The sequence below is a fragment of the Glycine soja genome, chromosome 10 (assembly GCF_004193775.1).
Source record: "Glycine soja cultivar W05 chromosome 10, ASM419377v2, whole genome shotgun sequence".
Lineage (NCBI taxonomy): Eukaryota > Viridiplantae > Streptophyta > Magnoliopsida > Fabales > Fabaceae > Glycine > Glycine soja.
Window position 1 is genome coordinate 41,552,950 of NC_041011.1, and position 20,454 is coordinate 41,573,403.

The 20,454-nt window shown below is 32.0% G+C and overlaps 4 protein-coding genes across 4 annotated transcripts; 3 read left to right on the plus strand and 1 right to left on the minus strand.

The window, feature by feature from the left end:
• Positions 1-200: 200 nt before the first annotated feature.
• On the minus strand, positions 201-1,671 carry LOC114369398. Its single transcript, XM_028326631.1, has one exon. The coding sequence runs from the start codon at positions 1,558-1,560 to the stop codon at positions 439-441; it is 1,122 nt and encodes a 373-aa protein (XP_028182432.1). The 5' UTR covers positions 1,561-1,671; the 3' UTR covers positions 201-438.
• A 3,958-nt stretch (positions 1,672-5,629) lies between these two features.
• LOC114370830 (plasmodesmata-located protein 3-like) lies at positions 5,630-8,078 on the plus strand. Its single transcript, XM_028328222.1, has 2 exons — positions 5,630-6,517; positions 7,821-8,078. Exons 1-2 carry the CDS (start codon positions 5,782-5,784, stop codon positions 7,946-7,948), a joined length of 864 nt encoding a protein of 287 aa, XP_028184023.1. The 5' UTR covers positions 5,630-5,781; the 3' UTR covers positions 7,949-8,078.
• Positions 8,079-11,212: 3,134 nt separating this feature from the next.
• LOC114371054 (histone-lysine N-methyltransferase SUVR4-like) lies at positions 11,213-14,018 on the plus strand. The gene is made up of 2 exons (XM_028328460.1): positions 11,213-13,128; positions 13,334-14,018. Exons 1-2 carry the CDS (start codon positions 12,427-12,429, stop codon positions 13,643-13,645), a joined length of 1,014 nt encoding a protein of 337 aa, XP_028184261.1. The 5' UTR covers positions 11,213-12,426; the 3' UTR covers positions 13,646-14,018.
• LOC114371056 (histone-lysine N-methyltransferase SUVR4-like) lies at positions 14,011-16,641 on the plus strand. The gene is made up of 4 exons (XM_028328461.1): positions 14,011-14,177; positions 14,281-14,331; positions 14,993-15,086; positions 16,386-16,641. The coding sequence occupies exons 1-4, from the start codon at positions 14,085-14,087 to the stop codon at positions 16,433-16,435; spliced, it is 288 nt and encodes a 95-aa protein (XP_028184262.1). The 5' UTR covers positions 14,011-14,084; the 3' UTR covers positions 16,436-16,641.
• The last annotated feature ends 3,813 nt before the right edge of the window (positions 16,642-20,454 follow it).

Below are 20,454 nucleotides of genomic sequence, written 5' to 3' on the forward strand. Positions count from 1 at the left end.
TATAAAAAGATTGTGTTATAAATATTAAAAAGCTTGAGAATTGTGTGTACAGTCTCAATAAATCACAAGAATTGACAATATAATTTATTCTATTATTTATCATATTTCTATTTTGTTTCCTTTTATCTATTTTCTTCTCCTAGCTAGGTGCCAAATTATGGGTGTCCAAAAACCATGTTTTCTAACCTGTCCCATATATATAAAGCATACAATCCCACATATGGTGTAAGTTTTCATTAATGATGTGAATATACATAATCTCCTCTTCACCAGATAAAAAACAGTCGGCAAAAAAAGAACTTAAAAAATGACGAAGCGGAGGAGAAAGTCTAGCATAATGGAACAGCACTCCAATTCTACAATTCTAAATCCAAACTATCATGAGTTAATGATGTTCATTTGACGAGGGACAAGGCACAGCCCATGCATGAATGCATCTCAAATATAGGATTCATCATAGGTGAGTTCAGACTCTGCAGTGGGAGGAGCCTTGCTACCACCCTCGTACCTCTTCTTCCTGTTCCCATGACCCCCTCCGCAAGTAATAGAAAACTCACACCCCATCGCAGTCCCAAAACACGAAAACAACCCACCATCACTACTACCCTTTCTATGCTTCTGACCTTTCCCCTTCGGAATACTATGCACATGCCTCACCTTCTTATTCTCATTATTCTTCCCTAGGTGATCGTACACCGCCGTCAACCCACCACGCTCCTCCGGCCAATCCTGAAATACCAAGTTCCCCGGCTTCCGCGGCGCCGTCATCATCGGCAGCGGATACAACCCCTTCGCTATAGCCGCCGCCACCACCGACGGCGAGGGCCCCACGTCCGAGCAGAGCGACCCGTTCATGTTCATAATCACTCCTTTTTTTGCCATCGGCATCCCAACCTCCGAACCCTGGCAATCATCCCCGCCTTCGTCGTAACCGTTTTCTTTCGAACAGTTATACGCATAATCATTGATGGTTGAGTCATTCTTCTCGCTCTGAGAGCGTTGCAGCGTCAAGAGCTTGCAACTGGAATCATTATTATTAGTTTCATTTTGCTGCAGTTTCGGTTTCTTGGGGTCCATTACGTCCCAATAGCCAACAGCGGAGGCGCTGAGTTCGGAATACATGGGCATGCTTCTCATGGTGGAGTCAACGAGGTTGACTCCGATGTTGAGGATTCCTTGGGGGCGACCGGAGGGGCGACGAACCTGCAAGGCGACGAAGCGGATCTTTGATTTGCGGGTATTGATGGAGCGGGGGAGGAGGTTGGAGGCGAGGACGGTGACGGTGCCGATGAGGATGTCACGAAGCCAGGCGGAGGCGTAGATTTCAATGATGATGAGGGATTCGTCGGAGGTGAGGAAGTCGTCGTCGACGCGGAAGACGAATTTCTCGTTCCAGGTAGGGTTGTTTTGGCCGTTGGGGTCTATTTGGGTGGTTAGCTTGCGCTCCGGGTTAAGCCATGCCACTGCGTAGGCTTTGATGGATTTGGAGACGGGTGCGAGGTCTTGGGCGGATATGATGTTCAGTTCCAGGAGCTGGAAGGGGGAAGCTAGCATAGACATTTTAGTTTGAATTGATGGGGAGGGGGGCTAGCTCGCCCACCACGCTCTCTGCACCAGGGAGATCCAACGTGTTATGTATTGGAAAGGAATGGGAGCTTTTATATTTGGCCCAGATGCAGGCCATTCTGGCATCACAGAGAAGACAGATAATTGGTTAGGGATATACGGGCTGCGAATAACTCATTATAGAAACAACTTTGCATGTCGTGCGATGGAAATTGATATCTTCTTTTTTGAGAAATGTTTAACAAACATCCTTCAACCACCGTTTCACATCGCTGACCTGCAATAAAAAATATTATTTTATTCTTCAATATTTAAGTAAATAATAGAAGAAAAAAATAAATGAAAAGAGGGAAAACGGGCAAAAGATAAAAAAAAAAATCCAAATTCTCTTCTCCCTATTTTTCATGCTTCTCTCGGCAGTATTTTGTGTCGGTGTATACAAGTGAAACTAGTCGTATTACACAATACAACACAACGCACAACCTCCTCCTCCTTCACTCAGTGTTAGTAACATGCAAATAAGCAATGACGAATGGTGAAGATGTTGTGATTCGAAAAGAATGAGGACAAAAAACTTTGAAAGAAGAACAACATCAGTCCTTATCTCTACCAAGTTTTTGCCAAAATCGCCACCAAGAAGCAAGGCCAATAACCCTGGATGTGCCAATTGATTTAGTCAAATATATTTATAACTATTGGGACTCAAAGTTGACCATATTTATATATGTAATTAATTACATTTGACGCTCAATAACATTAGTAACCATTAATGAATAAGTTAATAATAATTTATGATTGGCATGACCACCTTACTCATAACATGAATACAAATTTCTATCATATCATTCGCCTAAATTTAAAATAAAAGAATTATTATATGTATTATACACTAATTAAATCATTTAGGATCATCAATTTTTGTAGTTTGATGTAAAAGAAAATCTAATCAAATGTAACAAATTAAGTTATAAAATAACTTTAACTTTAAGCATAACTAATCTATAAATATAGATTGTGTGATTCCCTTGGTATAGGTAAAATTATTCTCTTACATGACGTGACACAAGTTTTGTTCATACAAATTCAACTTTCAGGTATGTAATGAAAAAAAAATCATATTCACATGTAACTTTTGATTAATAATATTAAAATGGTTAAAGTTAATCACAAATGATAAAAGGTTAATCATTATTTATGATAGACTTAACCACCTTATTCATAGAATCAATACAAATTTTCATCATATTATGTGTCTAAATGTAAAACAATAGTAAGAGTTAACATGTGCATTATAAACTTATCAAATAATTTAGGATCATCATTTTGTAGTTTCTAATGAAAGTTAAGATGCAAAATGAAATTCAATCGAATATAACCACTTAAAGTTATTATTGTAACCTTGACTTTGTGCATAACTAATCAATAAATGTAGTTTGTATGATTCCCTTAATATAAGTAAAATTATTCCCCTCATATGACCTAACAACGGTTAATTTTAATTTTACTCTAATTTTACCATTCTATGCACACGGTTATCCTCAAAATAACATTCAATTAACTACAAATGTATAACGTGATCACAAATATTCCTAAAAAGTATTAAGACCTTGCACAATAAACAAAAAGATAAATAAACAAGAAAATTCATCCAAGACTAATGCTTCCTTAATTGTTGTTTATAAGTCAACAAATATGGATAACAAGTTTAAGATTAAATTAGTTAATACAATATCTTAACTAAAAAACAATAAACACATTCCAACTACCATAGTTGACACAATCCCCCTACCCTTCTTACCATTCCAACAATTGTTGGGCCATTTTGGTTGCATAAAGCTTAGCAACTTCACTTTCAAGATTCTCAATGCTAATATCAATATCATTATCCTAAAAAAGTAGGTCTTCTTTAACAACACTGCACAAACCTGTAAAATGACAACAATAGGTGGTGAAGAGACAATAACAATGGAAACCTTCAAAAAGAAAAAAGATAGAATAAAAAATCAATCAAACAATAAAATTGAAGGAGTGTGAGATAAGTCTAACTTTGGATAAGTTTTCATTATCTATAAGCTCAATTTTATCCCTAACACCTAAAATTAAATCAAAATATTAGAAGGACTTTAGAAATTTTATATGAAAACATTCATAGGCAAACAAAGATATGCAAGTCACAAAATCAAACAAAAAGTTCCAAATTTGCAAGCAAAACCAATGAAAATCACTAAATCGCACTTGGGGTCTCACCCACAACATCTATTGAAACATGTTTATGTAAGTAGTGAAAGGACAACAATTTATAAATGCAATAAATCTTATGATAACTATCAATTAGAAACAATTAGAATCTTACTTTCCAGCAACAAAGGGAACCCCATTTCTAGAATTTCCGCAGATGTCTCCTTGCAAACCAAGAATAATTTCCACCATTGCTTGAATAATCTTAGCAATTGAGTGTGGGGTAGCTTGTTTGTGTTGCAAAGTAATTCAAAGTGTTAACTCATGCATCTTTAATGGTTAACTTTGTTAGGTATATAGTTAAGTACAATTTTACTGATAAGTGGTTAACACTATTAGTTAAGTAGATTTTGTTATGTGAATTGTGTATAAATACCTCTATGTATCATAGTAAACACAAATTTTGTTATGTGACTCGATATAAGTGACTTGTGTATAAATACCTATATGTAACATAGTAAACACAAATGATTGTGTGATCAATAAGATTTTCTATCATTCCTGTTATTTTCTCTCAAGCATGTGTATGTGTTCTTTTCCTCATCTCCAACAACGTTAAGGGAAGGGGAGAAACAATGGTTCAAGCATAACATTATTTTCTTGAGAATATTCATAATAAAAGCACTATAACTGGATGCGCACCCAATATGGGTTTAGGGTTCCAATGTTCAAATGGGAAAAAATGTAGTATATCATATGCTATTACAACTACCCTCAAAGAGTAAGCAAAATCATTATTAAACGATACAAAAAAAACTCAATTGAGAAGAATAATAAGAATCAATAACACACTAAACAACAACAACAAGAAGAATGAAAAAAAGACGAAGAAGAAAGAAACACAAACAAAAAAGAAGGAGAAATCAAACCTTCCATCATTCATAATATTAAAAGTAAAACTTGTAGATGTGGAAGTCCGAAATAAATGGAAGAAGAAGGAGAGGAAAAGAAAAAAAGGAGGAAGAAATGACACAACTTATAACACGTTCATAACCTAATTCTCTCAAATTTTATTTTATTTTTAATTTCCTTTTTTATTAAATATTAAATGATAAAATATTATATAAAACGGGATGTGTGCTCCTATTGGATGGTCAATGTATCACTGCTTCTTCTTTTTGTCTCTCTTTTTTCTATTTTTTTTCTTCATTTCATCAATTTCTCTTTTATCTTATTTTCATATTATTTTATCACTTCCTCTTTTATTAAATAACTTGTGAAATTTAGATTCTCTTTCTATCTTTTTGGTATTTTTTTTATCTCCTATATTTCCAGTTAATTCCACCATACTTCAGAAAAAATTATTGGATAGTCATGAATTATTACTTTTTTATGATCCTTACTAATATCTCTATGACACAAAACAATTAATAATATTTAATCGTGTCTCAAATAGAAAAGAATCTTACTCATAGTGATAGTGATCCAAAATCATCTAACATTTTTTCTTATTTTGGAGTGAACGTGCAATTAGAACAAAATGGGATGTAGTTCACCCATTTTTCTCTTTACATCACCAATTGTCAACTTCATTCATTAATTATTTAGTTTTGACGTGACTCAAGCAGCTAGCAAAAATAAAGTTAAGGATTATAACTTATAAGTAATAATTTAAAGTTAACTTTCACTACCTTCAAACCAAGCAAACCAGTCGTACGTAGGCATATTGCGCGTTAGATAGAATAATTAACTTGTAACACAAGGTTTAAAATGAACTGAGGCAGGGGTGTTTTCGTTTTCCCCATTCTTTGACGTATTGCTAGTTGAAATGTTTGTCAGTTTATTCGGTAGATAGGATTAGGAATGAAAAAAAAACAAACCAAAATCCCAACCCCCAAGCCACCAGAACACCATGCCCAAAAGCAAGTATCAGCTATATATCTAATAAGCGCAACCCATATTTCCAATGTGGTTTCTCCAAATCACTGTCTCAAAACCACCAAATGCTATAGCGTTGCACCGAAAATCACTTCCGAAATGGATGTTTCCCATTCCACAATCCTCATCAGTTTCACTTTCTTGCTATTCCTACCTTCTTCCAAACCAGTTTCCGATTATAGCACATTAGTCTACAAAACCTGTGCAAGCCAAACCTTCAACGACCAATTATTATCTCAAACACTCAACTCTCTGTTCCAACAACTCATCACACAATCCTCCCAGCACAAGTTCTTCAAAACCACGGAAGCCGTTAGCGACGACACAGCCATCTCCGGCCTTTTCCAATGTAGAGATGATATCAGCAATGAAGATTGTTTCAGCTGCGTAAACTTGCTGCCTCAGATGTCAAACACCTTGTGCAGTGAATCCATATCAGCACGGGTTCAGCTTGACGGTTGCTACATTCACTACGAGACAGAGGAACTTCCCGAACCAGAAACAAAAAGTGAATCTAAAAGTAGAAATTTGATTATTCACAATGAGTGTGGGGAACCGGTTGTGGATTATATCAAGTTTAAAGAGTTGATGGACGAGGCGTTTGTGAATCTGGAAAGTGGGATCCTAAACAGTAATGGGTACTATGCAATGAACTATAAATCAGTGAAATTGATGGCGCAGTGTGAAGGGGATTCAGATATTTGTGACTGTAGCAATTGCGTGAGCGATGCAGTGCAGGTTGCAAAGGAAGAATGCGGAACTTCACTTTCGGCACGAATATATCTTGACAAGTGTTTCATAAGCTACTATAACATTCCTCGCAACTTTGTCCCAGGTAACTACTAAATTGAATCATGAACCAAGTCTTGTATTTGCATTTTTTTATTTCTTGAAAGAAATTATTATATTGAAACAATATTTGAATTTCTTCTTTTTGCCTTATTATTCTATCCCGATAAAATATAATCTAAAAACTAAGAGTCATAGAAAGAAGTAGTATTTAAATAGAATATTTTTGTGGATGCATAAAAAATATAATATTATAATATTTTGGGAGTAATAATTTATAAACACTTTATTATTTTAAACACTCTTTTAATACATTTTATTTCTCTTTCTGTTCTTATCATATCAATAAATTCTATCATATTCATGCTTTTCTCATTCTCTAGGTGTCAAATAATTTTGTGTGATTTTCTTTTTATTTCGACTTAAGGCATAATTATCTTTTAATGCTTTATCAATAGCTTTTGTTATATCTTAAATTTTTACAGTGAATACTTTTTTATTATATTGATGATTTCTTGTTCTGTTGATGTTCTTTTCCAATGTTTGTGTTGGTAACCGAAATTCGAAAAATTCGTTAAAGGTCTTATTGGGTCAAAAAATGGGACAAAACCCATATTATTATTTTTGGTGGCTTTGATAATTATTTAAAAGAATTCATTTAATTAGATATGGAGTCAAAACTGAAGAAGACTTGACGATTAAGTAAAAGCCAAAAATCTAAGAGGACATAGAGATCATGGAGCAAATCACTAAGATGATGAATTCGTCAATTATAGGCAGTTGTATGGATGATTTTTCTGTGAATAAATATGGAGCAACTGTTTATTGCCTTTTTTTATCGCATTTACCTTCGACTCAAATTCAAATCCAATTTATTTTTTATCTTTTGCTTTTTTTTTATCGCATTTACTGTTTATTGCCTTTAAAGTTAATTTTTGTTTAGTTTTTTTACACTTTTTTTCCTTCACCTACACCAAACATTTTAGTAATCTAGGAATGAGGATCCGTTACTGAAGAACAAATTTTCCTTTTTAACGTTCATTGTTTGATCTTTACTTTGGAATTTTGTTAAAGTTTATAGTCGATCTTATGGTCGACTGATTTTCACGCGACAATAGTTTGTGACCATTTTTTCTTTTTTTCTTTTTACTTTGTTGGTTGTCATACTAATCCATCTTTAAACTATTCATAGCTTTCTTTGTCCTAATGGTTATTAACAAAACTTGGATACTAGCATAATATTTTAGATATTTTTAGTATTGTTCTATAATTAAATTTTTTTATGTAGTATAAAAAAATAACTGTTATAATAATTACTCATTAATTATGTACGAAATTTATGAATACAGGAGCAAGAAGAAATAACAACACCGAAAAGTTGGCAGCAATAATTGTTGGAGGGGCCGCAACTCTGTTTTTGGGTTTTGCTTTTTTATCACTGCTTAACTCTCGGTTTAGAAAAGACGATTATGAATAGTGATTAAAAACTTTGTATCTGAAGTACTTTTTTTTAATCTATATTACTAATGTTGAAAACATTTCTTAGTTTTCATTTTTTATAGGTTCTTATCTGACTGTGGAATATTTAAATTGACTGAGATTTTGTATTCTAAGGAAAATAGTTATTGCATACATTTCAAGTAGCATTAGATTTTCAGTCAAGAAAAAATTATTATTAATCAAAAAGTTATTGACTCAAGTGATTCTACATTTGAGTCCTTTAATTAAGGTTTAAAATTCAATTTTCGATTTGGGCATTACACCTCTTGATTAAGCAAATAAAAGTCAAGGAAAAATTTGATTGAGTTAATAAATTTTTAATATAAATATGTCTATTTTTTTTCGATAACAGTTTATTCCATTTGTTAAAAAAATAATATATTTTGAGAGACATTGTTAACATATTATTTACTCTCTTTGTTATTTTTAAATTGTCGGATGGTAAAAAAAGTATTTCTATTTTTATGTCGTTTCCAAAACTTAAGATAATATCAATTATTCTTTTGTCAATTGTATCCTTATTTTTTTACCTAATTTTTTAATTAATTCACACATGTATTTTTTGTGGAATAGAACTAAAAATTTCATAACTATTTTATTAAGATCAAGAAATTTGATTGTATTGTTTAATTTTTACATAAAATCTTAAAAGATAGATAAAATTAAATGAAGGAAATAACATTTTTTTAACACATGTAAAAAAACACATATTTTTTATTAGTTAAAATTTATTTAAAAATTATAAAAATTGAGAGATGAATTAAATAAAGAGCAAGATTCATCAAAAGAATTGTACAATATTTTCTATAATTTCAACTATAATAGGGATAAAGAGTGTATTTAAAAGAGTATATTGAATTAATTTGGGCCTTGAGATGTTGGTGGGTCCTTTAGGCTCCTTTTTCTTGAGAATCCCGTCCAATAACAACGGAAAAACGTTGAAAGTCGCAGTCAATCTATAACAGAAAGCTCAAACTGTAAATTACATCCAATAAAAATGTTACACGTCACCCGGTACACGCGCTGGATAAATCCCTCACCCAACAAACCCGACCCAACAGACTCGGCGACTCTTCGGCTTCCGCTTCATATAACAGCGCAGTCACGCATTGTATTTTCCTAACATTCTCTTGGCAAACCAAACGCACACTCTCAGTCTCTGTTCTGAGGGTTTCTGAGTTTGGACTCTGCGTATTGCTTTCATGAACAAAACGCGTTTCCTTTTTTCGTTAGGTAACTTGTTGTGCAAGTTCCACCATAGCTTAGCACCTTCTTCGAAGCTTCCAGAGAAAATCATGTAACATTACTGAAGATTCTCCTTCACCATATAGCTCCATCGTCTGATTTTGTAAGTAAAACCTCTTTCGTTTTCTTTTTGTTGCTGTTTCTATTATTATGCTTCCTTAGCTATTTTGATTATTCAATCAATATTTTGTTTAAGGTTGAACGTGATAATGCGAGCCAAGGCTGAACATGTCATCTCAAATCGAGAGTGATATATATGATTCATAAAATAATAAGTGAAATATTGTAAAAAAAAAAAAATTGAATTAAAAATTACTTTGTGGGAGAATCAGTGCGTGAAGTTAAAAAAGGAATTTATCCGTGGTTTGAACTGACCACGAAAAAAGCTTCTTCCTTTCCTCGTGAAATCCCGATACTGGTGGTTTGAGCCTAATTGGAAATGTATCCTCTCCATTTCCTTTTTTTCTCTCTATTATTTTGGGAAAAAAAACATAGGAATGATACACATTTTATAGAGAGTGACATTTATTATTTTTAAAATCTTGGTAGTAAAAGTAATGGGGGAGAAAAGGAAATGGAGAGGATTTTTTTCAATCAAATTCATTTGTCCATTTTTGTACAATTATTTTGGTTACTACTTACTAGTTGTATGCATTGTGCGGGTTTTTTTTGGTTTCTTTTGAGGATAAAAATGTTGCTGCAGACATTGGAATTTACGGTTTAGTAGGAAATTTTGGTTACAAAGGAGGTGAACCTCCTCGATGGAGAGAGATACACTGCTGTGAAAACTTAATGGGTCGGGTCCGATAATACAAAAAGAAGTAGGGTTTTATTTTCAGCTGCTGGCTGGATATTCTTTGGAAGGTTGCTGGCTACGACTTGCCCTAACATTAAATTGGGACAAGTCCTCTTGCCCTAAAATTTTATTTTACAAAACATAAATGTAGGGAAAACAGTTTGCAAAGGATTTAATGCCAAGATCAATTATACTGTATCTATACTTGATATTTATTTATAAAGGGAGTTTATCTCAGTTGGTTGAGTGGATGCATGTGTTATTATAAATTTCCTTGACGCTGTCTTTGATTCTCACGAATAAAAAAAATACTGGATATTTGGGCATGGCAGCCATGTAGGAGAAAAATGCTTCCTATGTTCTCTGACTGTTGCTATTTCTATTTCCTATGCATTTTATTATATTAACATTTAATCATCATAAAGCAAAATTTATCATTAAAATATTGGACTCACTGGAATAAAAACTTTAATTTGCTTTATGAGTAATATCATATATATGGAATATTGAGGAAGATGTCGCCTGGATCTTGCGTTAGTCCCTAATTCTTGTTCATTGATGTTTCCCTCTATTTTTATGCTTGTAGAGTTCCCTTCAAGTGTAATGGTTATATACCTATATTTGCGTTATTTTTTTCTAAGATAACTTTCTACTCGATGCATTGAACTTCTCTAAGGTGTTGTACTGTGATTCTATTTTGTTATATGCAGGGAAAAAGGTTAATTGCGTGGGCATATAAAGTTCAATTTGATTGCGAGTTTTGGTAAAAGGCCGTTTGGAGGGGCACAAAGTCTTGGCATTCAATTGGCTTCTACATTAGTGTTCAATTGCAAGACAATTACTTTTGGAATATCATGGCTCCTCATCCAAGAGTCATCAAGGCTTATAATGCTATGAGGTCCTTGGGAATTTCTGATGAAGAGGTGAAACCGGTGTTGAAAAATTTGTTACAATTGTATGATAGAAACTGGGAACTTATTGAAGAAGACAACTATCGTACTCTTATAGATGCATACTTTGAGTTAAAGGAAGATAAGGTTTGTCCATCTTGTGCTTATTTATATATTTAAACATTGATTTGATCAATTGTCCTTTAAATTGTAAGTTTTTTATTTGTTGTTCTGTTATTTCTTATGTGCTTATCTTCCTATAGGGTAGATGAGAATTTACATGTGAAGTGAGTGTGTTACTGATATTGTGTTATCAGTATTTGTGATTGGTTCATTTGAATGTACATTGATCAGCTTCTTTGGATTTGATTTTTGTTTCTATTTGTGTATATTTTGGTGAAACCTTGTAATATTTTTTATAATAGCAAACAGAAGGTAAGAGAAAGGCTCCAATCAGTTATCTTGATGGGAGAAAGCCAAAACATAAACTGCACTTGGTAGATGGAGATATCCAAGCTTCAGCAACTGACAACTCAAGTGAAGGGTTGTCTATAGAAGACACGGAAATACCTCCCAACGTTTTTAAACAGAAAATCATTAAACCTTCTCAAACCTCCATTGGACATATGGAGCCCACAACCAGTTCACAAGCATTGCAAACAGTGTCGAGTAAGGTAGACGGGATCTCAACTTTACCTTGCATGGCTGCTAGAGATAGAAAATTGCATCGTGGGAAGGCATCAGCTGCAGGGCATTGTGAAGATCCAATTGTTGAAACAAGCAATCCTCGTATCCAGAGGGAAAATATATCAAGTGATCATCATCAGAAGGAGCTGATGACACCAAGAACTGAGAAACTTAAGTTGCATCTTGGACCTGTTTCAACGAGTTACAATGGTAATTAAAAAAGCCTTTCTAATTACAGCCCGCCCCCCTATTTTGTATTTGTTTGTTTTTGCATCAATCATGAATTCATGATCTACCTTCTTTCAATTTGATTCCTAAAAGGTCTCCCTTCTTTCTTTTATTTTTCCTCTGTATAAAAGGTAAGAGTGGAGATCCTGAAAACTATTGATTTGTATTATCAATGCTTCTCATATTTGTCTGAAAAAGGAGCTGTTATAGATGTCTTGTACACCATAACTAGATTATATCTACCAATTTACAATTGCCTCTTTATTTTCTTCACATTTGCTCCACTGCGTCAGAAAAGCATATGCTGCTCTACACTTGAACATTGGTTTAGAGGTTTTTTGATATATAACTGCTGTTTAGTGAATTTCTTGCCGATATTCTATAGTCTCATCTAATGCTTCAAATGGAAATTGTCGTGCCAAATCTCTATCAGCTCTGTATCAGAATGTGCACAAGGAAGATGCTACCTCAGCATGCAATAATAGCAAAAGAACTCAGAAGGGTAATATTGACATTGCCTCTTCACCTTTGGGAGAAATTAAAATTTCTTTAAACTGTGAAGTTGCTTTGGGACAACCAAACTTCCGTATTCCTGATTTAGATGCTGTCATGAAATCCATTGAGGAGAAATACCTGAAGGCTCACATGATAGTCGAGCCTCAATCATCTATGGTGAAGCTATTAGATGATTTATGTGGAAGTTACTTGAAGCTGGGCTTGAGTTTAAGTCCAAACGGGTCAACTTCCAAGTTTGCTAATTCACGCAATGTGACATGTCTGCCACTGCAAACTGTTACTGAAGATGACAAGAATTCCTTTCACTTTCTTGATGACATAACAAAAGGTTCAGAGAATGTTAAAATATCATTGTTAGATGAAACTGGAAGTGAGGACGTGCCACAGTTTAATTACATACCCTATAATGTAATATATCAAGATGCTAATGTAAATATTTCACTTGCTCGTATTGCGGATGAGGGTTGCTGTGCTGATTGTGCTGGCGACTGTCTTTCCTTATCACTTCCTTGTGCATGTTCTCAAGAAACAGGTGGAGAGTTTGCTTACACTCCACGAGGCTTGTTGAAAGATGATTTTTTAAAAGCTTGCATGTCTATGAAATTGGAACCTCTAGATCATCATTTTGTGTATTGCCAAGAATGTCCATTGGAGAGGTCTAGGAATGACATCGTTCCCGAACCATGCAAGGGACATCTGGTTAGGAAGTTTATCAAGGAATGCTGGAGGAAATGTGGTTGTGACATGCAGTGTGGAAATCGGGTAGTGCAACGGGGTTTAAGATGTAAATTGCAGGTAAAGTATTATATGGACAATCTTTCAATTTATTTTATTGTGTCTATTATATGTAGTTATGATTAGTGAAAATTGCAATATGTTTACCGATGCAAGTCAACGTCTTTATTAACATTTGTTTTTTTTATAGGTAGCTGTAGCAGCCATTGTTGTTGCTACATTTCTTGTATTTGATATATGACAAGTCTTGTTGTTTATTCTTCAGGTGTTTTTGACTCAAGAAGGAAAGGGATGGGGCGTCAGAACACTAGAAGATTTGCCTAAGGGATGTTTTGTATGTGAATATGCAGGGGAAATATTAACCAATACAGAATTATATGAAAGGATTATGCAGAAAAGCGGCAATGACAGACATACATATCCTGTAACCCTTGATGCAGATTGGGGCTCGGAAGGGGTGTTAAAGGATGAGGAGGCACTATGCTTAGATGCAACGTATAATGGAAATGTTGCAAGGTTTATCAATCATAGGTGCTGTTTCAAAATTCAGCAACCATATTTTTTATGCACGATGTAACCGAGCCAGCCCAATTACTATTTGGCTGAAATTGTCAGTTCCGGCCAAAATTTGGGCTAGTCCAATTACCATGGACTAGGCTGATTTAAGACATGTAAAAGTTTGTCAATAGACATGATTTACCATAAAGCATTATGGTGGTATTTCTTTTTCCAATCAGTATAAAATATTTACTGATTTTATTGATAATTAATGTCAAACTCAATACACAATGAAAGAGACTATGATCGGAGAACTACAGAATTGTTTTTATGTGTTTGTCAGTGTGCTGGATTTTTGTTGTTCCATACTTCCATCTATGTCAATTGTCAATGGCCATCATGGAACAACATTTTTTTTTTCTGTTTTCTTTTTATTTTGTCGTCATACAAGAGTACCCCCGAGTTCATGACTTGTATCATATTTTATTTTCCGTCCTTTTCATCTATTGATTTCTAGTATGGTTTCTGTGTTTCTTGTTTCCAGATGCTCGGACGCAAATCTGATAGACATTCCAGTTGAAGTAGAGACGCCTGATCGTCACTATTATCATGTATAAACGTGTTAGATTCTACATTCATTTTATTATTGTTGGAAAACAATGAAAATTAACTTTTGGTCATATATTTATTGTTTGTTTCGATCCTTATTTGCAGCTTGCTCTATTCACAAACAGAAACGTGAATGCATACGAGGAATTTACATGGGTAAGCAGACTGAAACAATTGAACACACTTTTCTTAAATATTTTAGGCTTAAATATGTGAAATTGTCTGGTAAATGACAATTTTATTTTGGATCTCTAATATATTTTTAGATTTTTTTGTTATTGAGTGCCTAATAAAATTTGGTTCATTTATTAGGACTTTAAACACATTTAAGCTTATACTTTATTTGCATATTACTTCTAAATGATTGCTTTAAATTGGTAACAAGAGAACTGACTAGTAAAGAATGCTTTTGGTTGTGTTTGTGTAACAATACAAAAATGGTTTTCTAGTAGTTTTTTTTAAAAGAATTATTCATCATAAATTGATTTAACTATCTTTTTAATTTCTGTAATTTAGTATTTTTTTTAATCCTTATAAAATTATTTTTTTATTTTTAGTTTTTATAAAATATATTTATTTTATTTTTTAATCCTTACAAGATTTATTTAAACCTAATAAATTTAAAAGTCTCGCTTCACGTTGGACATACAAGCAATGCTTGCAATTTTCTAGGAATAATATCTTATAGGCATCTTAGATACCAGTGTTGTAATCCTATACTTGATGCACACAAAAAAAAAAAGTTTGGCTTTGCATGCACTCATCTAATGTTTATGAGTCGTTTGAGTTTCCTGAAGACACCAGAAATTATTTGCAGGACTATGGTATTGACTTCGATGATCATGAGCACCCCATTAAAGCATTTAATTGTTGTTGTGGAAGTCCCTTCTGCCGTGATAAGAAACAAAAAGGTCAGTCAGATAACTTGGTCTTAGTCGTGCTATCTCATGTCAGAATTTAACCTTATTCTTTATGTGCTTTATTTATTGCATTTTCTCGTTGTTATTTTGTTCCCTGAAGTGGTTGTCTATATGGTTTAAGAATTGCATGAATGGTAGATTAAAAGTTTCACCTGATCCATTTTAATTTTTGGATCTAGGCATCTAGCTCTAATTCAATTTCAAATGTCAACTGCCTTATTCTCGATCAAACTTGCATGATGAATAAAAACTTGTATGTGCAATCTCCAAATATATATATTGCCGATTCCTGAATAAAGGGTGATCAGCTCGGTTGTGTTTGGTAGTTGATACCCAACGTAAAACTTTGTTCAATTCTTATATTAGTAATCAACTTGCTAAATTTATTGTAGTGTTTTTTTATCATCCTAGTTTTTCCATTCTTCTTTCTAATAATTTCCATATTTATTTAAAAAATGTTTTATGTTAAAAATATGTTAAATTAATAATAATAGAAAGAGAAATATTAATAACATATCTTTTAACACATTATTGTTAGCTAAAATTTCTTTAAATTCATAAATTGTGTTGGTTTCATTCTTTATTTAGTGAGCCCTTAACCATGATTTATAATTTCTAATAAATTTAACTAATAATAAAATATTAGGTTGTGCCTGTTTAAAATGATATTAGGTTATTTGGACTAACATAAAAGTGTTTTTGTTAACCATTGGTTTAATTAAGGATATTAGTTAAGAAATTAATAAATAAAAAGTTATTAGAAATCACATTAAACATGAACTGTAACATTAAATATTATGCTTTTCCATAAAATATATTTTCTTTAATTTTCTAACTCCTTTCCTTAGTAGTGGCAATGGTTAGCAAAACCAATGTAAGAGTTGAGTTGTTACTTTGATTTATTACATTTCATTTTGTGCCTCTAATTTTTTATTATTTAATAAATTTCATTCTCATCAAATTAATTTAATGTATTTTATTCATTCTTTGGAGAAACGATGAATCTTATTTTTCGTCCCTAATTGATTAATGGAGTGTGGATGTATCACTAACATGTTCACATAATTACACTTCTAAGTGACACAGGGATGTTAAAAAATAAAAATTCTCCGCAAAGTATCAAAAACTAATGTTCTATGATAGCCTTCCTAGAATAAACTATGAGTCTCCTTAAATTTTCTCTCTGATGTCATGTGCGTGTGAAGCAGTTTACGATTTCTTTGGATCTATCTTTAGAAATTTATTTACGTGCTATAGAAGATTCTGCTTATTACTTAATTTATTTGGCAGGAACTAGATTAAACGCACTCAAGGAGATACAAGCCACACAGACGGAGTAGCTAGTTGGTGGCACTTTGGCATTCTTTGTTCGCAGTTTGTTTTCAGGTACCACGTACCTGCTGAAGGTCAGCAGTACAAGTTTTCAAGTATCTTAATATGCTTGCTGGAGCAGCGAATGCTGGTCATATAGACGATTTCTTTCCTGCAAATACTTAGTTAGGGAAACAAATTAAGGAGAAGGTGAATTTGTATGCGATTACTTGAAAAATCCGTAATTGAATTGTTTTGATTTTAATTTTTTTCATTTTTTAAATGTTTTGTTTGGATAAATCAATTTAAATTTTTTTCATTTTAAATTCTTTGTTTGAATAGGGTAATTTAATTTCCTCTAAATGTAAAATTTCAATTTTATATTTTAAATTGATGAAATTTTAATATTAAACTTTATAAAAAATAAACACAATCTAATTTTGAAATATTAATAAAAAAATATTTTCATTTTTTAATAATTTATAAATATAAAATATTGATAATTTTATAAATACAACCAGTGATATTTGTAAATCAACCAATGTTATTTTTTGGTTAACATTTGGTTGAGACTATTTTTTAGGCGATATTGACTAGATTTTTTTTTACCAACGTCGACTAGGGTCTTTTCGAACGACATTGACCAAGATGTCGACCAAAAAACATCATTGGTCAACATTGGTCGAAAAATCTGTAGTCGAAGTTGGCTAAAAAAATAGCCCTAATCAATGTCGGATAAAAAACCCTACTTATCGGATATAAAATAACCTTGGCTAATGTTGGCTAAAAAATAGCTTTGATCGATGTCGATTGAAAAAACCTTAGTGGATGTCGACTGTAAGAACCTAGTTGATGTCGACTAAAAATAGTCATGTTCAATGTTGATAAAAAATACCTAGCTAATGTTAGCAGAAAAAACCTTAGTCAACATCAACCAAAAAACCTAACTAATGTGGTTAAGAAATAACTCTGGTTGATCAGCCAACCAAAAAACCTTAGTCGATGTCAGCAAAAAAAATTCTAATCGACGTTGGCTAAGAAAATTACATCAGCCAAAACATCCTAGCTAACATCGGCTAAAAAATAACCTTAACCGATATTGGCTAAAAATAGCTATGGTTGATGTTGGCTAAAAAAACCTAGCTGACGTGACGTTGAAAAATCGTAACAGGTGTTTACTCAAAAGTTAATTATGATTTATGTCAGTAGCAAAAATCTAGCTAACATTGGCAAAAAAAAAAATTATTGATCAACATCAACTGAAAAAATCTGGATGACAAAGGCCAAAAAAATCCTTGGCTGATATTAGCAAAAATTTTCCAAGAGTGACATCAGTGAGAAAATAACCCTAACCAATATTATCTAAAAAAAAATCTTAGTCGATATCGACAAAAATAGCTTTGATTGACATCATACAAAAAAATTATTACCCAAAAAATCTCGGTCAATGTCAATGAAAAACAACTTATGTCGATATCGACCATAAAAACTTTGGTCATCCGTAGTTGTGAGTGTTGAGCAAAGAAGAGTCGTGAGCAAGAACGTGAGTTAAAGTAAGCATCTCCAAAAAAAGAATTTCAAATTATATATTATTTTAGAGAATTTAAAATCTCACTATTTTAGTCAATCAAAATGATTCATAAAAATATCAGAAATTAAATCTTCTTTCAAATACTTTATCCAAACAAGTTATTTTATCATGAATCATTTTAAATTCTTTGAAAAAATGAATTTTCCTGCTAAATTGCTCCATACACAGGATAAATGTAAATCTTCTTGCGTACGAAAACAATTATTAATACCCGAATTATCAAAATCATTAGTTGGATTTATATGACTTCTAAAAAAATTATGTATTAAAAAAAAACAATATGAATGCATTAGAAAACTACATCATTATTTTAAGATTTTTTAGTTGATATTTTAGCAAATATATAATTTCCTTTATTCCAATGGAAATATTTCTCTTTCCTCATGGAAATACAAGTGTAGAAAAATGATAAAAATGGAAGTTATTATTTTCCTACAAATCAACAATATCCAAAAATAAATTTTCAAAACCTATAACAATCATGGATACGTAGTAATAAACTTTTATTCTCTTGAAACAAACACATTACTACTAAAAAAAACTTACGAATGCTTTAAAAAACTTACTAAGATTTAATTTCAACATGTCATCAATTATTTGTACTTAATTTTAATTATAAGATATTTTTAGATAATTTATATCTCATAAAAAATAGTTAATTTAATTAATCATATTGAATATGTTAATTATGTGTGCTATTATTCTAAAATTATTTTTTCTATCTTTTTATCTACTTAATTGTTCATCATTAATATTTAGGAAAAAAATTAAAATATGTAAAAAAAATAATTAATGTATTTAAAAATTAAAAAATAATCTTATAAACAAATAAGGGTAAATAGTCACTTTTGTTCGTGAATGTGTAATCTTGGACAAATGAGTCTCTAAAAGATGAAAATATAAAATTTAATTCTCAAACGTGTAAAAAGTTCGACAAATATATTCGACCATTAACTTTCGTCTATTACAAAATTTGTCACTGAAATGATTACCAACATGATCATGCTGACTAGATTGAACAAAAATGTCAATAATTTTTTATTGGAGAAAAATGTCAATAAATTACTATTATTGGATGAAAATATCAATAATTTTTTATTTGACTTAAATATTAATATGTTTCTATGGACTAAGACCCCAAATTTTATTTCATTTAAGGGTAAAATATAATTTTAGGATAAATTTTCGTCATTTTTTATCGTTACACGCATAACATTACAATAATCACTTAAAAAAATATATTGACAAACATAATTTAAAACAAACATGATAATAACGATAATATTGATTATCAATCATAATTTTTCTATCACAATAACAATTATCCAAAATAAACATTGTAATGATGTATCAATCATTACAAAATTTTCCAAATTATAATTAGTCACAATCTATTATAAATAAAAGATAAATATATCATATATTTCACTTCTTCGAATATTAACTATTTTATTGAAGGTGACGAACCAAAGTTAACGATCAGATATATTTGTCTCATTTTTTACACTTTTGTAAACTAAATTTTGTATTTTTATCTTTCAGGAAACATTTGTCAGCGAAACATAAAGCGACAATTTACCCTATTCATATCCCCCAAAGAGTGGGAAGACGAAAAATCAATATAATGTTATATAACAATTATGCCCCATTCTCTTTGTTTTCATCCTTTCCTTCTCTTCACCTACAATACACAAGTTGGGTTTGAGGGTCGCGAGTGAGAGAGAGACTTGGTGAGACGTGAGGTTTTAGAGTTGAAGGAAAATGGTGGTGACGGCTAGCAATGGGGCAAACAGTGGCGGGTGGCAATACCAGTGATGGCCGATGGCTGGGTTGATGGTGATCCTTGAGAAGGGAGAACAAGAGTGGACAACCATGGAAGAAGGATTTGTAGAGAGAGCTTACAACAAATATGTTCATATGCTGACAATTAAAGATGATCATGTTAGCAATCATTTCATTAACAAATTTGTCTCTTTCTGCCATGTATGTTATTTTATTAACAGTGATAGACGGAAGTTAACCGTTAGATATATTTATTATATTTTTTATACTTTCAAAAACTAAATTTTTTATTATCTTATAGGAATGTATTTGTCAATCAGGTTCACAAATAAAAGTAATTATTTATCAAAAATATAAATAATTTTTTAAAATGGATTTTATAACAAAAGATTAATGTGTGAGGAAATCAAGAAAAAGTGCGTTGAATTAAGTTCATAATGAGCTTATCCACGGATTCAGCAATAAATTACAACAACTCGGCAGCTCCATTCCCCATATCCTTCTACAAATTGTTTGGATACACCGCAACCCTCTCATTTGACAATCTTTTTATCATTGCGCCAGGTGTCTAATATGCTGCCAATTTATTTGATAAGAGTTGCTCCCTCAAAGCGATTGCGAATGTGATTAACATTGACATGTCACATGTCATGCCTTTTTTATTGTTGCTAACGG